Below are 18,904 nucleotides of genomic sequence, written 5' to 3'. Positions count from 1 at the left end.
ACAAATGCAATAATGACAGCATGAAGTGACATGGCTTTGTATGGCTTGTTATTACTCTGTAATGTCTCTGCGTTGATCCTGCCCAAGGTCTGCTGTTCATGCTCAGTGGTACAGCTGCAGAGCTCATGACAATAAAAAATTCAGTTCACGTTTAAACTGTGTATAATAATGAAAAACACCCATGCTGCGAGAGGAAATGGAAGATTTCATAATCTGTCACAGGCCTTGGCCCTGGTCGCTGGTCCATAGAGAGAGTCTCATTAAACTTCTCATTAGTGACACACTGGGCTTCTGTAATGACTGAATGGATACACAAATCTCTCCAAACATGAAAGGAGGGACAACATCAACAGACTGGGCTCCATCCCTGCACCGCCAACCCCTCAGATAAGAGCATTTGTGCCTAGCAAATAGAATAATATTGCACATCTGTTTACAGTCTGAAACTCCAATTAGTGGAAAAGGTGTTCCCTTTACAGTTTCCACTCTTTACATTATGTTCTGCATTGAAACAATTTACAGCTAAGAATGTTGTAACAGCCCTCTATTGTTTCAGCCTGTGTTATTAGAGTGGTTGAACTCTGGAGGTGGTGAGACACAAGAAACACACAACTGTGTATGCATAATACTTAATTACACAGTTTTTGTAACGATTCACAATTCATGGAACATTTTAATTCTTTAGTTTTTTGGGTTTTTTTAAGCATACAATGCTTCTGGATTTAGTACTAATATGATGGACTATATATCACTTGAAACTATAGGTTATTTACATAATCCCGGTTCTCTGAGTAATATGAGTGAGATGTCTCACAATGGGATATATACGTCTTTGCGTCATATCACAGAAGCCCTTTCTCATAAAGCCAACCTGATTGGCTGGTGAAATGTATTCATCAGCGGCAGGTAGTCCCAGAAGTAGAGTGGGCAAAGAATACATTGGCATTCAATAAGCAAACCGCTTCTCACTCAGGCAGCAAGAAGGGTTGTCTTTGTGAGACATCTGACTCATATTACGCAGAGAACCAGGGTTATGTAAAGAACTTAAAGTTCTATTTCATAACAATTGTTTTGATGTCTCACTATGGGATATCGTAGCTCCAGCATTGCAGACAAGCTTATCGCACGCTACACCAGCCGGCAGGGCAGCGCCGTACCAATCAGGACAGGAAAACCGCCCGTGCCACACACAGAGCGGAGACATCCATACGAAAAAAATGGACAAAAGTGAGGGGCAAGGACCAATTCGCCGCTGCACAAATATCCTGAACAAATACTCCCCTGAACAAGGCCCAGGAAATGGCTAAACCCCGAGTTGAATGTGCACGCAAGCCAACACGCGGCTGACTCAAATAACCCAAAGCAATCACCTCTACCACCCAGTGTGACAGGTGTTGTTTATTAACAGGCTTCCCATTACAGGGCGGAGCCCAAGAGATGAAGAGCTGATCGCTCACCCTGAAGCTCCTTGTCATATCCATATATGCACGCACAGTGCATACAGGACACAACAGATGAGGCTCACACTCACCCTGTGAGGCAGGGAAAGCCATGAGGTCAAATGGAGAACACGAGCCCAACACCTTTGGCACAAAGGCCGGGTTGGGCTTCAATATCATCCTTGCATCGCCAGGGACGAACTGACACGATGAGTGCACTGACAGTGCATGGATACTGACATGCTTAGCTGACACTAAAGCCAGTAGCAACACCGCCTTCAGGGACAAAGTCTAAGTTTGCACGTCCCATCGGTTCAAAAGGAGGGCGTTTAACACCCTCCAGAACCACAGCCAAATCCCATGGCGGCACCAGCGGCCTGGACACAGTCTACGTGCCCCTTTCATAAAACTAATGATGAGCGGATGCTGAAAGGGGATGTGTCCCGCCCGGCGACACCAATCCTCAAACACCCTCCACTTGCAGTTGTACAGAGACCTGGTAGAGGAAGCCCGAGCGCTCTGTATTGTGGAGATCACACGTTGTGAGAAACCCACGGCTGACAAACTGCACCACTCAGGGGCCAAGCCAATAGGGCCAAGCACTCGGTGAGGATGGAAGATCGTGCCCCTTGCCTGTGACAGTAAGTTCCTCCACAGTGGGAGACGTCAGAGGGGAACACACAGCAGCAGGTGAATCTCCCCAAGCCAATGCAAAGCCACCAGGATCAGACTGTGTACATGCTCCCACACCCTGGGAAGGGTGGAGGGTATCAGGGCCAGCAGAGGGAACGCATAGAGCAGCACGTACGGCCAAACGTGCGCAAACGCGTCTACCCCTAGGAGTGCCCCCAGATTGCGGAGGGAAAAGAACAGCGCACATTGCACGTATTCGTCTGCGGGAACAGATCTACCCCGGCCCGTGAGTAATAGGCCCATATCTGTAACATGACCTCCGGGTGAAGCCGCCACTCCCCGTAATACAATGCACCCCTGGACAACAGGTCTGTGCCTGAATTCAGGGCCCCCGGAATGTGCATCACCCTGAGCAAGAGGAGGCAACCTCAACTCTACAGGATCAGCCTGCGAGTCAGCAGGTGCAGCTCACCAGGACATTGTGGCCCGTAAAGAACAGAAGTTCAAGGAACACCGCTGAAAGTTCTAAGTAACTGATGTGGGAGCGCTGGAGACCCACATTCCAGCGTCCTCTCATCGATTAACCCTTGTGCACCAGGACACTCGAAAAGCGCAAGACATGTTGCAAATATTTCCATCCGTGCTGCCAAAAGGTGCGCCGTGAACGGGACTGAACACAGGGATAGACCCAAAAGACCATCTTCTGTACCGGTACTAACACGCTCTTTTCGGCCTGTATCCCCTCGTTGTTGTCCTCAGTACCCACGGCTGAGCTGCAAGCCTATCTCCCCCACCCTGGGAGATGAGAGTGGCCACTTGCAGCAGCCCGTCCACTGAGAGGAGCCTGCACCGTGGTGCGGTGGCACCCTCTAGCGGAGGGCCAGCGCCCACGAGGGGAGGGCCAGCGCCCCCGGGGAGAGCGCACGTTGCTCCCCTCGGCAGACACCATCGTCCTCTGCTTGGGGGGCCACAGCCCCCCCCACCGAGAGGCTGCTTATAGTGACATGTTTTGCTTTTTGTTGATTTTTTTATTTGCTGCGAGTGTGTCAGTGGGGCACATTTTATTTTCATTTTCAAAAAGTGTGAATGTGGGTGCATGCTTTTGAATAGTAGTTTCCTTTTTTTGAGGGGCAACAGCCGCAACCTCATCATCCTTCTTCTTCCCCTTGTAACGCCTCTGCATAGAGGCTAGCACAGAGATGAAGATACCTTCCGGGACAACGGGCATGTCCAGGATGTCACCTTTCTTTGCCTCAGAAAGGCTCCTCACGTCAAGCCAGCAGGACCGCTCCTGGAGGACTATGATCCCCATCGCTCTCCCTGTGGCCTGGACTGCACAGTGCTGGACCCCGAGGCACAAGTCGGTGACCACCGACATCTCAACCCAGCAGGTCGGGTCCTAAGTTAACCCAAAGTCATCACACAGCTCCACCTGGTATACCGTGAGCAGCAATAGGACATTTAGAGCTCTGGCCGAGAGCGTTGAAGCACTGTAGGCACGCTCCGACAGGGCTGATTGTCGGCGGTCGGACTTCCCAGACAAGCAAGCAGGTGTGCAGCAACCAGCGGCTCTACCGGAGGCATGCGGAGCATATGGTGAGAGGACCCAGGAGCGTTCAGGGCCCGCAGGGCATATTCCAGCCCAAGGAACCTGGACCAGACTTGTCCCGCTCCGAAATATTTTTGCCACACCTGCAGAAGCAAGCCCCCGAGCCTTCAGACCCTCCGGTGTGTGGGGCATTGCCCTCCATTCTTACTCCCTGTGTTGGGGTGCAGGCAGGAATGAGAAGTTAGTTGAAGCTACTTGTCGACCGGTTGGTCGCAAAAAAGGGATACCAGCAGCAGCGTCCATCGACGGAATTCGAGTAGGGTCCACCTGTGAACAGTTAAGTTGCTGCGGCGAGAAGCTTGCGGACAAGAAGGGATTTTTGAATGCCAATGTATTCTCCGCCAACTCTACTTATAGTAGGTGGGACTACCTGTCGCGGATGAATACATTTCACCATCCAATCAGGTTGGCTTTATGAGAAAGGGCTTCTGTGATATGATGCTGAGGCGTATATCCCATAGTGAGACATCGAAAAACAAATGTTATGAAAGAGAACTTTTATATTTTTATAAACTGAAATCACAGTGATATAGTCCTTAAAAACTATTTAACATTTGTAGTACTGAAAATCTGAAGTTGTTTAGTTGTTGGTGAAACAGCAAAATTATACAAAAACAAATTTAATTAAACGATTAATTAAAAAATAACTAAATAAATCATCCACGTTATTACTGAATTGCCTCAAGCTTTAACATAATATGTGCCAAGAAGTTAAATGTACAACAAAACAATCATGCTAATCAAACTGAAATCATTTGAATAGACATTTCCAAAATCTCAGCTAAGCGTTGCCTTGTGGGATACCCTGCCCCAGCTTGTTTCAATGGTAGAGACCAGAGATATTGATGATTTTAAGCACTGGAGACTAGATAGTACTGCAGTTAAAAGAATATCGTAAAGAACGAGGTTGACATTTACTGGCAAGCCAAAGGATGAACTTGAAAAGCACTTTGATGTGGAGCTGAAGACCAAAAGTGTCTGATTGTTTCTTCAAAGCAGAGAATTTTTCACTGTCAGCTGCCAAAAATGAAACCATTGACTTGCTGACAGCCTGAGAGTGACAGAACTTGCTTGTGGCTCCTGTGTACCAGTATATTACTATGATACCGAAGTGGATTCAACTGAAAGGAATCTGTTTCTAGCAATACTGTTGAGCCAATAAGGATTTGAGACATAGCACAGAGACAGGTTCCATGTGTGGCTCTTATAGTATATACATTGCTTTGCTGTCGTAGCCCGCAGAGGTAGCGGTACGCTGTAAACCACGCAGAGCTGGGCCAGGCAGAGCGATGCGGCAGGTATTTTTACCTCATCGGGTAACACTGTAGAGCTGGGCCGAGCCGGGTCAAACCGAGCCAGGCCAAGCAAAGCCAGGCCGGCAGCGCTATAGCAATGGTACAGCAACAGTAGTAGCTCAGCAGAGGCATGCTACCTGCCGACCCGGTAACCAATAACACACACCACAACATCATACATTTAATTACCTTTTTCATACGTATTTGATGTTTTTCTTCCGATGAGGAACATATCTAATATGATGATATGAATGTCGGAAAGGTCTATTGAGGGAGACACTTAGTATAGCTTAGGGTTTGATCGTTGTGGTTGGAGGTAGCAACTTAAAAATACCACTTGTCCTCACAAATACAGGATGAGAACTTTGTATGAACAGTGCACCCCTTGGCTGGAGTGTAGCTTGAATATAAAGAATATAAATTTAGCATGCATCACTAGCTGCTTTTCCCTGACGCCTCACCTGACACAAAAGCGAATCATCTTTCTGTTCATGTCAGCATTTAACAAGTACGGTAATGCTGCATGGCTTAGAGAAGGAAGCCTGCCTCAATCAACTTCTTTCCCTTAAGGGTATGGAAATGGACCCACACTGTGTTAAAGAAGTTTTAAAAAGTGAATACCTTAGAGTGTTAGAGCTGGGAAACTGTTGTTTTGAATCTGTAGTGATGCTAAACTTGTGTATCCTTTGGGCTGATGAGTCACATATTTACAGAGACCTTAGAATTAAGACAATGTACTAATGTACTGTAAATACTGTAGTTATGTGTTTATATTGGTTCTTTTGATTTCTTAAGCATTGAATAGGTGCAGACACCCTTATAATTTAGACCAATCAGGCTTCCTATTGAATGCCTTTGCAATCAGCAGCACACATTTACAAGTCAGTCAATGATATGATTGGGGTTGTTGGAAAAAAGGCCCTATTTTCACATAGCATTTGCTCTGGTAATTTCAGTTTTACTTTTGCTCTATTGAGAGCCAGGAAATGTTTCTATTTTAACTTATTCGTTAGGCAGGTGTTCTTCCACGTCCCATTGCACATACGAAGCAATGGACGGGATTTTTTTTGTTAACCTTTGCAATATTTTCAGCAGAGATGACTGATGAAACTGGTGTCTTTGATCTGCTCAGAGGATCTAATGGTCAGGGTAAGGTTGTTAAGATGTGTTTGGAGCGCTAACACATCGCTTGACCAGACTTATGTTAAGATTTGAATCATACGTTGTAAAAATATTGAATGTGTTGTGTTCAGTAGTTGATAAATGTAATGTTGTGTCATGAAGAGTCAAATATTTTTTGGCAAATATCTATATTCTCTTTCCATTTAAATCTGAATTTCTGATGCATAACCCATGTTACTTTGTCCTGCAGTCTATGATTTTTTCCCCTTTTTTTATTATCCTGCCATTGGCTCAGTTTCTTCTTCACATCCCCGACTGGTTGAGGTAAATTTCCAGAACTGAAGTGTCCTTGTTGTGAAGCCTTACACGAATCTGGGCGTATTTCATCAAACCCAGCTCAGGGTTATTTCCAGGTTTGACCTAAGATTCCGGCTCCATTAAACCGGGTTCTAACTGGAATCATCATTTCATCAAAGAGAAAACCCCTTAGTTTTTGTGAAAACACAGTCGGTAGGTTTACCTGTTGCAGGCTGCAGACGCACTCATATGAAACCACAAGCAATTTGAAAGATGTCACTTCGTGATGCTTTAAAACACTCAACAAAGATCTACCAAAGGAAAAAGGAGTCAAAAAGATTTATGTTCCACAGGTTCTCACCATGTACGGCTTTAATGCAGTATTTTAAAAGGACATTAAACACAATATCTTAGTAAATGTTTAATTATGATTTTAAATTGATGCAAATGATGATAAAATCATTGTCTCATTACATGATTAATGTGTACCATACTTTTAATGAGATGATCACAGTCTCCAGTTGTTTAAACTATCGGTAATATGCCTATATAAGAACAAGTGTGTATGAATCGCCTCCCTTTTACCGCACGGCAGGTCCATTCATTTAGGATCCAGAGATTCACAGAAAACTCTTCAACGACTGTGAGGGAGAGGATATTCAGGGACCGGGCACATGGCACTAAGGCTCCCCTATGACAAACTCCATGAACATCGCTTTACTAGGTTTCTCGCCTTTTGAGTAGTTTTGAACTCAATGTTATGAAGAAAAATAAGTAAAGCAGTAAATAAATGTTTCATGGCCTATTATTTTACAGCTCTAAAATTAGAGTACTGATCAGTTTTGTGGCAATTTGAACAGGAGATCATCAATCATATCTAAATGCCCTTATGCCATCTTATGTGTTTCTTCAAGAATAAACCTTTCTTTAACACTGTCTATTATAGATTTGTAATGCACACTTTAAAAATTTAAATGGAATATGTAAAAATATGTGGCAAACATTTGTAATAAATTATGAATAGCTGTGTTGGTGAAGACTTCTGTAGACCCTGTAAAATGAAAACCAGATGTGACCCTGAGTCCTTAGAATTACATAGCTTTGTGTAAATCACTTCAGGTTTGAGAAGCAAGTGCAAGATGTGTGCTTTTAGTGGTTTCTAGCTTTGCATCATGTTGTGTCATCCAAACTGTCTCCTGGCTCTTGGCGCAGGCTACTATAGCATGAAGAAAAGACTGCTTTTGAGAAGAATGAAAGAAAAAAGAAATGTATATCATGCCATTTTGAGAAAATTAACAGCAACAGGATGTCTACAAGGTTTGTAAATACAAACAAATAGCACGTAAATTAGTAAATTACATATTATGTAAGAGGCTAGTGGAAAAAAACCTGGAAAACATATTCAAGAGAACAACTGTTTTAAAGGTTTCTACCTAATGTTTCAGTAAACACTTCACCAGGGGTGTTGTAAGCAAAGCAAATAAATGATCATGGATAGGTATGGATAGCAGAGAAACTTGAGAGCACTTATCATTCTAGACAACAATGTTCAAGGTATTTATCCTTTTTCTGAATTCAGCACATACTGGAAAATCTGTTGAGCAGAATGGATACAAGATACCACGACATCTAAATATCTACATATTCTGTTGCTCAACTTAGCAAAATCATATGCAGGATACTGATATTGCTTTTGTTGTTGTTGTTGTTGTTGCTTAAACTAAGTAACGCAAACTGAGTAACACATCAGTCATCCGGAAGCACTCTTACCTTCTGTCTGATCTCCTCTTCCATCTTGACAGGGGAACCCAGTTCAGCCACCTGTTTAACTCCTTCACTGGCCAAGCCACCATATTCCCACACTACATAATTCTTTGAGTGTGAGGCACCAATAATGGCTGACCAATGGTTTGCACGACCTGTGAAATCAAATAACAAAGTGTTATTATTATTATTATTATTATTATTATTATTATTATTATTATTATTAATATTAAAAGCAATCAAAACTTTACATAATCATTATATAATTAAGGAACCCTTAGCAATCAGAGTTGAAATTGACATATTGATTGGAACTTTATTGTTCTTTTTGTTTTTTTCTTCCTTTTTTAACCCAACATGCAAGGTGCTACATAGTAAAGGCTAAAGCTAAGCTATGGAAGTAAACTTTCATAATATATGTAGGTCACCAATGATAAAATAAAAGTTATTTTCACCAAGAAGTTCCTACCTCAGCAGATTCGTTTAAGTGGCTTCCCCATTTATTTTGGCTTTCATTTAACTCGTGGTTTAACTCTTAAGTACATGCAGTAGCCAATGTTCCACGGTGGGCACACTAGTCAAACTAAACCACCCCATGATGCTTTGCAAGTGAATGTAAAATCGTCCTGGGATCAGCTTCAAGCTAAAAGTCAAAAATTCCTGTTTCAAAACAAAAGCATCTCTTCTTGTCTCCCATTGGTTTTTGTAAATAGGGCACAATTGCGGGTCTCCGAAAATCTCATAAATGTCGGCATGAAATGTGTTTCCTCGAGTTTTATGGATCAAATGATCACATGTTGATATTCTTGGTCACTTTTTTGCTTAAAATGCTTTCAGAAATTTCAAAGGAAGCAAATAAACAGAGATATTTAGCCTTAGTTTGCTAAATATCAGAAGTTTTTACTATCAGAAGTATACTTCAGAGGAAACGGTCATCATCCTAATCCTCCTAACCATACTTATAGTATATAGTAGATGGTACTCATTGAGTTTTTGGTGCATAGTATGTAGTATGCCATTTCGAACACAGCCTCCTACACTAACTGTGCAGCAGGCCTCATCAGTCTCACCTGTTCTACAAGCTGTCTCCACTCTCACTCATTATCTTGGTCTGTTTATTTTTGCAAGGATGGAAATAATACCTCTGTTTCAATATACTCTTTACAAAGGTAAATTAAGAAAAAAAGATAAGACAAGAGAACATTTTTATATCAGAAAAATGTGTGCTTCTGGGGATAATCTAAAAAGCCAATTTTCTTTCTCCCTTTTTTGGTAGAACACTCATCCATACAAAGCAGCGCTCACAATGTTTAGCATGTTGCCGACCTTGACATATGCTTTCCTCACTGATGTGTTGCTTGTTGTTGCTGCCAAGAGCACCATGCACTTAGCACAGGTGGGAAAAGCAGAAACAGGTGGGAGGTGTAAACAAATCAAGTACGTTGGAGAACGACTTGTGCATGTTTTGGTTTTATTTGAGTCCAAATGAAATATTTTGACATATAAACATTTAACCATGCACATGCTGACAGAATTCTAGTCAACTGTCAGTATACTAGTAGTTTTTGTTTCTTTTCCAGTGAGATATAAATAACACAGTTTTTTAAGTGTGATATATATAATCTATTTGCAACATATAAAAAACAAACGCACAGCAGGAACATTTTTTAATTAACAATCTGCTTAATATGCAACTCATTTCAACACTACCTGTTCTGCCACCTGCTATGTGGATGCACTCACACATAAACAAGGCTGCATGGAGCTACTGACAGTGAGTGAGAGTAAGAAGCATATCTGTCAAGTATCCCGGAACAAACCCGGAAACAACTAAGAAGAGAGATGGATGGATGGATGAAAGAAGATGTTCTGGCAAAAAAAAAAAAAACTCGTATGAATACCTTGAAAATTGGGACAGCAAATTTACCTTCCTAAAGAGGAGCAGAATAGGGCACAGAAATGCATTCTGTAAGATTTTTAACTGCGATTTTAGCGCCTCCCACGAGGGAAGGAACGACAGCATGAAAAATACACCAAGCACAAATACACTCCTTTCAAAAAAGTGTTAAAAAGCATGTAAAGTCTGCAACAAATCAGTATAATAAGTCATTGGTGAATGCCAGAGAACCACAAGAGGGGGCATGAGGAATTAAAAGAAAATATATAATGAAAATAAAATTTAAATTTCTAACTTAAAAGTAACTAAACCGCTGCTTTCACCTGACCTGCAACTAGGAGGAAATCATTAAAATGCCTTGATTATGGGTGTTAAGCCTGATTTAAGGTTCAGCGTAAAATCCCCCGCCGTCGACGCACGTAGACACACGTAGGCGTAACCCCCTTAACCTTACGTGCAACTCCCAAAAATCCTGACGACCCATCAAGGAATTGCCTAGTCAGCTAGGGCTATGATTGGGCAGCTCCAAACCTCAGCCCCGGTTACTGCCTTTTCCAGTCACACCGCAATGTTTCAACTTTTTGCGGAGCAATACGAGAGTTGTTTCTACAGTGGATTGAGTCAAAGAGTGTGTGAGTGTTTCAACAGTAAAACAATGACCAACATGCTGCGGAGGCCATAGGAGCAGAATGACGTTATATTTAAAGCAATCTTTACAGCACTGCCCCTCTCTCAACTCCCCGCGGCCATGGACCAGGTTACCTCGCTGCTCTCTCTCCGCTCTATGGCCGCTCAATACACTTTTATAGTTTGTTTATGAGTTACCTATGTTTATATTGAAAAATAAAGTGCACGTTTTGAAACCGTTGTTTTGATGTTAGTGTCCAATAAAACACACATGGTTCAGTACAGTAGGTAAGTAATAATCCAGAAATAAATTACATTTTAAGATGCTGAAAAACATAAAACATATTTTTCTGTGACCGGAAGATAAACAAGGGCTTTTTAATGCTCATTTGTAACAACACCACACAGCCACATCCCCCTAGCGGCAGGGCGGCCAATCGCATAGCGAGGCGTTCTCTCTACGCAAAAGTACATGGGCAAACCTCCGCAACACGTTGACGGCATGCCCCATGCATAGGTCGTAACACTGAACTTTAAATCAGGCTTTACTCTAGAAGCAGTAAGACACCACCGGTCAGGCAGCCGGTCAACGCTGTGCAGCGATATCACAGCTGAGTTTTGTCACTACAATCACAGGCACACACAATCACAACGTAAAGCTCACATACACCACTCAAGGGCAAATAATTTTTAACCAAGGTTAGACTTTATGCAATGGAAGAGGCCAGTAAATATTGGAAGGGATCCAGATCAATAAACTGATTCTCCATCAGTTTCAATAATTAAAAAATACTTGTCAAAATTTCAGAAATGTGTATTTCAATTCGTAATTGATCAATTTGACTTATTTATGTTGAGTTGGTTTCTCAATGGTTACCTACCTGGTAATCATCTTAGTTTCATCTGAATCAGATCCAAATTGCTTGATTGATTTTGCAAAAAGTATTGGGGTGCTTTTACATTTGGACATGCTGTATCAACATTAATGGAGATGAAAATGTCTTTCAAGCCTTTAAAATGTAAATATTCACAGTACCATAATCAGGAATGCTCATCCAGGTAACTGCAAACATCTGGCAAAGATGGCAGAGATTTACCCTCTTTGTTTTTTTTGGGTTGCCAAGGTGGCCTAATGCTCATGCTGGTTGTACATTCTTGGTAAAAAACAGGAGATTGATATTTGTCACAGGAGAAGATTGCTTGGATCAAAATCCCTCCTCTTACATAGCATAGCAATGTTACATCTGAAATTGCATTACTCTAAAAGACATTTAAGTGGGAAAAGGAGGACATCTGCCTTGTGCATTCTGCATGGTAATATTGGGCACTGTTATTCTCTATGTTGGAATCACTGCTTTTATATCTCGACACCACAAATGACTTTGTTCAAGGAGAATTCATGCCGATGAATCTCACAGCTGAGGATAAAATAGAAGTCACACCGCTCGCCCTATCTTTCAAGTTGATCCCTCCATCAGGTGTTGGTTTTTGCAAATATGTGGTAAGATTGGGACACACACAAGCTCACGAGACAGTAAATCCGGTCTATTTTCGATCCTGGGTTTATTGTCTTCCACTCTAATCAGTATATTGATCCAACTCAGGACAGCGTGATATAGTAACGAGAGGCAGTACAATCATTAAGTCCATTCACATCCTGATAGTCGTGCTCAAGGTTATATGCACATTACACCCAACATTTAGATCAAAGCCCACCACCCATTTCACCTTTAGGAGCTCTGTCTTAGGACTAAGCCACATGTGTAAGCTATCAACGACTTGCTAGAATTTTTGCATATTGTATCAATAAACTTTAGAAAATAGACGAAAGCTTCTGTTAGGTGTGTAAAACTAGTACTATGAATATTGCCCTTGTTTTTTTATCTATATACTGTAACATCCTAAACTTTAGTTACGATTTCCCAACTTTTGCCATCAGGCTACAATAAATCAAATTATCTTCAATTAAATTATACCCTATAATACTAATTTGAAAATCACAAATGCTGGATCTTTTCCACATATTTCACAAACTGGTGGGCTTTTGAAAGGTCAGACTTTTATTAGCCAAATTAAGTCATTAATGTTTTTCCACTTCAACGTTCCAGACAGCAAACAAACTCTATTAGATCAGACCATGCATGACTGACCGAGCTGAACTGATATGCTACACAGCAGAGGGGTTGTGCTTACGGGGATAGTCCTTGGGATGAATCTTCTCAGACCAGTTCCCATAGAAGGTGACTCGATACTTTGCTGTTCCACATGCGCAACATTCAAGCAGAGGTCTATCAGTAGCATACCCGAAGAGGGATTCTGTTAAAAAAAAAAGATGGGAAAAAAGATAAGACCAAGAGAGAAAAATACATTACCAGTATAAATGCACAGAGAGCATGCTCATCCCTTTTACTGCTACTTGAAAAGTCATCTGACAGGTAATGAGTAGTTTGGGGCACCAAGGAGAGGAAGGACATTTTTAATTAAGAAACTAAAAATGTGCAATGAGGCTTTTTGATCAAGTATCTCCATCTGCCAATGGCAGTCAAATCTAGCTGTTCAATTATCCTCTTGCTGAAGCACCAAAGTGGACTGAATTATCCTCTATTTTTAATCAGGAATGAAAGAAAACTAAAAGTAAAATGGAAAGAGAAAATAACTAATGTGGATGTGGCACAAAATGAAGAACCTGCAGGAAGATGCAAGGAACAGGAAAATTAGTGGTAAATTATTTAATCAATGTCAATAAAGGACACCTACCTTTTTCACACATGCGCTTAGTGAGCGAGCCTTCATCTTGAAAATAGATTATCCTTTTCTGCACTATGCTGGCTCTAAAAGGGGTAATGAGGAGAGAAAGGTGTTATCAGCAGCAAGTACCATTAAAAAACATGCTCAAGAACAAACAAATGCGCCAAAGGGAGCATTAAAGCACAGTAATGGGTTAAAAATAAAACATTAAAGGAAAAGCTTAGTTTTTTGTGGGGTAATATAGCTGCATAAAATAATTTTAAATCATTATGTTTTTCACAGCACGATGTTAAATAAACAAAATAGCCCAGTAGAAATTACCCACAATTAGACTTGGCTGTATGTGATTCAAAAGTAAAATAATGGATACAAATAAATTTAAATAATACAATAATTTAAAGAACGTAATGATAATAAACAAGAGCACTCGGTGAACGCAAACCTTTGCCAAGTGTCAAATATCCTCTTTCCCTGATATTGACATGTTATCTGGATCAGTGATCTGATCATTGTACCATGATTATTCACAATTTAAATTATATCCCCATTAATAACGATAGAGTAGATCCAAATGTATAGATACCATTTTTTCAAAAAACCTACACTCATCCAGATACAATCCGGATGAAACCCAGTGAGGTAAATAACGAACAAACCCAACACAATTGAGTCAAATGTCATAAAGATCCATCAATCACGAACCAAGATATGCATTTTTTAAATTTCCCCAATCATGACACATAATGATTTTTCAATTTTCGAAACTGATCCATCATCAGTATATTGATCGAGATCACCTCCAATATTTAAGGAAATCTTACATGGTGTAAGGACTGTCTTTGGATACATTTTTTTTCAAAAGCTATTAGGTTGTTGTAACGTGATGTTGCTTACAGAGTAACAAACAAATAAACGCCTGTGAAAATTATTACGTCCTTGCGGGAGGTGTCTGTGAGAATTGATTTATAGTGGCTGTGGAACTGAGCTGCCAGACAGGGTTTCAAGGGGGTTTCCATGGAGATAAACCCCAACAAAACAGGTGGCAGACTGAAGGTGCTGGGAAAGTTCTTGGTGGGTGAGCACCAACTAACTGGATTTTTAAGTAAAGTAGCAGAACAAACTGAGATGCATGAGAATCTTAAACTGAATAAATCACAGATACTGTATATATGGTTGCTATCACATACGTTTCTGATGTTTGAATAACAACCTGAATTGTAACAATGGTAATAATAATAATTATAATAATGACTTGGGTTTATAAACTGCTTTTTTCAAGGAGACTCAAAGCGCATTACAGAAACCATTATTCATTCACACCAGTCATACCAGTGGTGGTAAGCTACACTGTAGCCACAGCTGCCCTGGGGCATACTGACAGAAGTGTGGCTGCCATTTTGCACCGACAGTCCCTGTGACCACCACCAGCATCATGCACAACTCATACCCATTCATGCAAGACAATGTGGGTTAAGTACTTTGCCCAAGGACACAACAACAATGACTCCGATAAAACCACTGATCCACGGTCGCCCCGAATGGTGATGAAATCAGTCTTATCAGACCATATGGTGGTGTAATGGCTAGCATTTTGCATGATAGGAAGAAGACCTGACAGGCCTTTCTACATTGAGTAGATTCCCATGCTTTTCTTTTTACTTTCCCTATACAGTATATGTTCAAGATTCTCTGAAACTGTAAGGTTAAAGACAAAAAACTATTTTTCTAAATGAAAAGAACAATTGGTTGAATACATAAGAACATGTAATATGTATAGAAGAAGTTTATGATACGAAAAAACCAATCACGTTTTAGTTACTACATGCAAAGACCTACACAGTGAGCAACAGCTCCCAAGCTGAAAATGTGAAAAGATGTGTTCTGGAAATAATATTTCTTTCAATATATACTACTTGCCTATTCAGTGTGATTACCAAGGCTACCTGCAGCCGCAGTCTAATTGTTTTTGACAGTGGTATATTTTAATATTCATGACACCAAATTAGCATTTAAATGTAACTTGAATACGGTGAGGCTGAATGAACGGGAGGATGATGAAAGATTGCATATCCTTGATCCCAAACATCAGGCTTACAACAGTTCCTTTCAATAACAAGAGAAGGCGAATACTCTTAAAAAAAGAAAAAGATCTATTTTCATTTTCAACAAATGTGGTGGATTTGAAAATGTCCCTGAATTGAATCCACAGTGGTTTTTTTAAATGTCATCACCACTGTTTTGTAGCAGAGTCAGGGTTTTAGGGTAGTTATACTTATCAACCTCTAAAACCTTATTTTACAATCACTAAATCTTGTGTTTAGGGAACCATTGATGTAAGATATAGAGGGTTCAATTCCAAGGCTATTTATTTTCATGTATTTATTCATTCAGTTTATTTCCGACATGGTTGCATTCACAGAAGTTTTGTTATTCTTTTTTTTTTTTTTTATACCTGTCCATATGTAGAAGTGTCCTTTGGCAAGACACTGAACCCTAAGTTTCCTACATGGCATCTCTGTCACCATAGTTGTGTGAATGTGCTGATATTGTAAACCACTTTGGGACTACTTCAGTGGTAATTAAAGCTCTACATATAAATCAAGTCAATTTACTGTAATTAAATAGACTCTAGAAACAGACAACATTTAACTTGTACTACATGAAGTGTCCTTTCCGGAATTTCTAACAAACTTCGGAAAAAAAGCTCACCATTTTTTTAAATAAATAAGTCTGTTGCTTTTCTATATGCACATATCTAATATTAAATTGTTCAATTCATATAGATGCATTAATGATATGTGGTCCAAACAGCTTTTATTTAAATAGATATTTCAGAAAATAATTTACTGTGTTAAAAAACCAGCAACATCACACTTCTTATTGGTTATGCTTTGTTCAATTTAATTATAAATTCACATATCTCCTAGAGAGAGTAGAGCAAGCTCTCTCTGCTTGTCCACTTTCCTTAGCAAGCACGACAATCAGGTAGAGTAATGCTTATTTAACATCCAATTTAAATTCCATCTCTCAGTGCTCGATCTGCACCACTGAAGATCCCAATCACCCCAAAAAGCGCACTGATTTAAATGCCTGTAATTCTGCCAGTGTGGGAGTAGATCTGTAAAGGCACCTTCTTCAAGAGATGAAATAATTAACATAAAACAAGCTCCCTGCCGTACTGCAGCCCACAGTTTCAAAGAAAAAATAAAATACTGGCCATTAGTGCAACCTGGAGGACAATTACTGTTTATTAGAGGTGGGACGACACACTGGGTTCAGGAATATCATCCACAATATTTGGGTCACAGGATTAATGCAATATGATACCTTGAAAAAGAAAAGAAAATGACAATTGTAAAACTGTCCATGCTTTGATTGGACTTTCAACTTTTTATGAGCTTATCAAGTTTCAAACTGAAAATAAATAATAAAATAAACAAAACCAAGTTTGTTTCACTTTTTGTTTTTTTTACACCTATCCCCCAGTGCATTCAATTATTTCTTTGAAGTGATTAGTTTGTCAGAAATCTGTTACTAATATGACACACTATGTATATATACCATTCACTATATCTTCCTTTAGGAAAAAGAAGCAGAAAATGTCACCTTTTATTGTAAAAGTGGAGGCAATCTCAATGCTGTCATGTTTAAAGAGTAACTTAAACCCCAAAACTACTTTTTCTCTATTTGGGTATGAAGTAGTATTGTTGATTCATTCTTGTTTAACTATTGACATTTTCATAGCTGACAACCCTTACACATTCTCCGTGAGTCACACAATTGGTTGATTTCACACGGTCTCATTCCACACTCCAAATTTCTCACCCGAAAAACAAAGGCAAGGCAAGGCAAATGTATTTGTATAGCACATTTCATACACAAGGCAACTCAATGTGCTTTACATGATTAAAAAAGCTTAAAATCAATAAGAACATTAAAGCCAGCAACAAAAAATTTAAAATAATCAGTAAAAACATTTAAAATCATCAGTAAAAACATTTAATATCATCCACAAACATCATCAACAACATGACCAAAAATCTCTCAATCATACGCAGTAGAGAAAAAGAGAGACTTTGACTTTGATTTAAAAATGTTCACATTGGATGCTGACGTCAGCTCTGCTGGAAGTTTGTTCCACTTCTTTGAAGCATCATCATGTTTACCGTGAACTCTGGGCTCCAGTATCTGTCCATAGATCTGAGAGAACTACTGGGTTCATACATGACTAACATCTCACTGATGTAGTCTGGACCAAACCCATTCACAGATTTAAACACCAGCAGCAGAACTTTAACGTCTATTCTGAGGTTGACTGGGATCCAGCGTAAAGACTTTAAAACTGGAGTAATGTGTTCTGACCTCTTTGTTCTGGTTAAGACCCGAGCTGCAGCATTCTGAACCAGCTGTAGCTGTTTGATGCTCTTTTAGGGGATTCCATTATAATATCACAGTCTGCTGGAGATAAAAGCATGGACCAGTTTCTCCTGATCTTTCTGAGTCATTAAACCTTTCACTCTGGAGATGTTCTTTAGCAGGTGGAAGGCTGTTTTTGTGATATATTTGATCTGACCGCTGGATATCAGATCTGAGTCAATCGAAACGCCAAGGTTTTTGACGTGGTCTTTAGCTTTTAAAGATTGAGACTCAAGGTACTAGCTGACAGCAGTCCTCTTTTCCTTGTTACCAAAGACAATCACCTCCGTCTTGTCATGATTTAGTTGAAGGAAGTTTTCACTCATCCAGCAGTTTACTTTTTCTAAGCAGTCACACAACACCTCTATGGGACCATAGTCATCTGGGTTCAGTGATAGATATAGTTGTGTCATCTGCGTAGCTCTGATAATCAACCTTACAGTTCTGTAAAATTTGTCCTAAAGGAAGCATGTAAAGGCTAAACAGAAGGGGTCCAAAAACAGAGCCCTGAGGAACCCCACAGTATATTGGTAATCTGTCAGATTCAAAATTTCCAATATTTACAAAATAACTTTGCTCCTCCAAGTAGGACTTAAACCATTGCATTACTTTTCCATTTAGTCCAACCCATGTTTGCAATCTGTACAACAAAATTGTATGGTCTACAGTGTCAAATGCAGCACTTAGATCCTTTTAGTCCAAATTTTGGTCCAAAATGTTACGTGCAGACAGAACAACAGTTACAACAGCGACCAGTATAACCACAGAGTCAGCTCCGGACCTGTTGATTCTCTTTCCGTCTCTCTCTCTCTCTCTCTCTCTCTCTCTCTCTCTCTCTCTCTCTCTCTGAGTGATGTATCTTCAGAGACATCAGTGAAATGAGTGTTTGTGTGCAGGTGTTGCTTGGTTTGGTCGTTTGAGTGTGTCTGTTTGTGGCTTGACACGGGTGTGTGTTTTGTGCTCTGATGCTTGTGTGTTCACTTGTGGTGCTTTGAGCAGTTAGTTGAGGGTTCAGTGTTGGTTTGAGTGTGTGTATGTGTGTTAGTGTGGTGTGTCC

At 40.3% G+C, this 18,904-nt stretch overlaps 1 protein-coding gene across 4 annotated transcripts in view; it reads right to left on the bottom strand.

The window, feature by feature from the left end:
- spon1a (spondin 1a) overlaps nucleotides 1-18,904 on the bottom strand; it is an 85,466-nt gene that overhangs the window by 41,680 nt on the left and 24,882 nt on the right. For all 4 annotated transcript variants that reach the window (XM_028442223.1, XM_028442224.1, XM_028442226.1 and 1 more), the window contains 3 exons: nucleotides 13,441-13,514; nucleotides 12,877-12,999; nucleotides 8,166-8,314 (listed from right to left, as the gene is read on the bottom strand). In XM_028442223.1, coding sequence (XP_028298024.1) covers nucleotides 8,166-8,314; nucleotides 12,877-12,999; nucleotides 13,441-13,514 — 346 coding nt within the window. The remainder of the gene's footprint in view (nucleotides 1-8,165; nucleotides 8,315-12,876; nucleotides 13,000-13,440; nucleotides 13,515-18,904) is intronic.

Source organism: Gouania willdenowi, chromosome 3 (assembly GCF_900634775.1).
Source record: "Gouania willdenowi chromosome 3, fGouWil2.1, whole genome shotgun sequence".
Taxonomy (NCBI): Eukaryota; Metazoa; Chordata; class Actinopteri; order Blenniiformes; family Gobiesocidae; genus Gouania; species Gouania willdenowi.
Note: the sequence above shows the minus strand (reverse complement) of the source record. Positions and strands in the feature narration are given on the sequence as shown.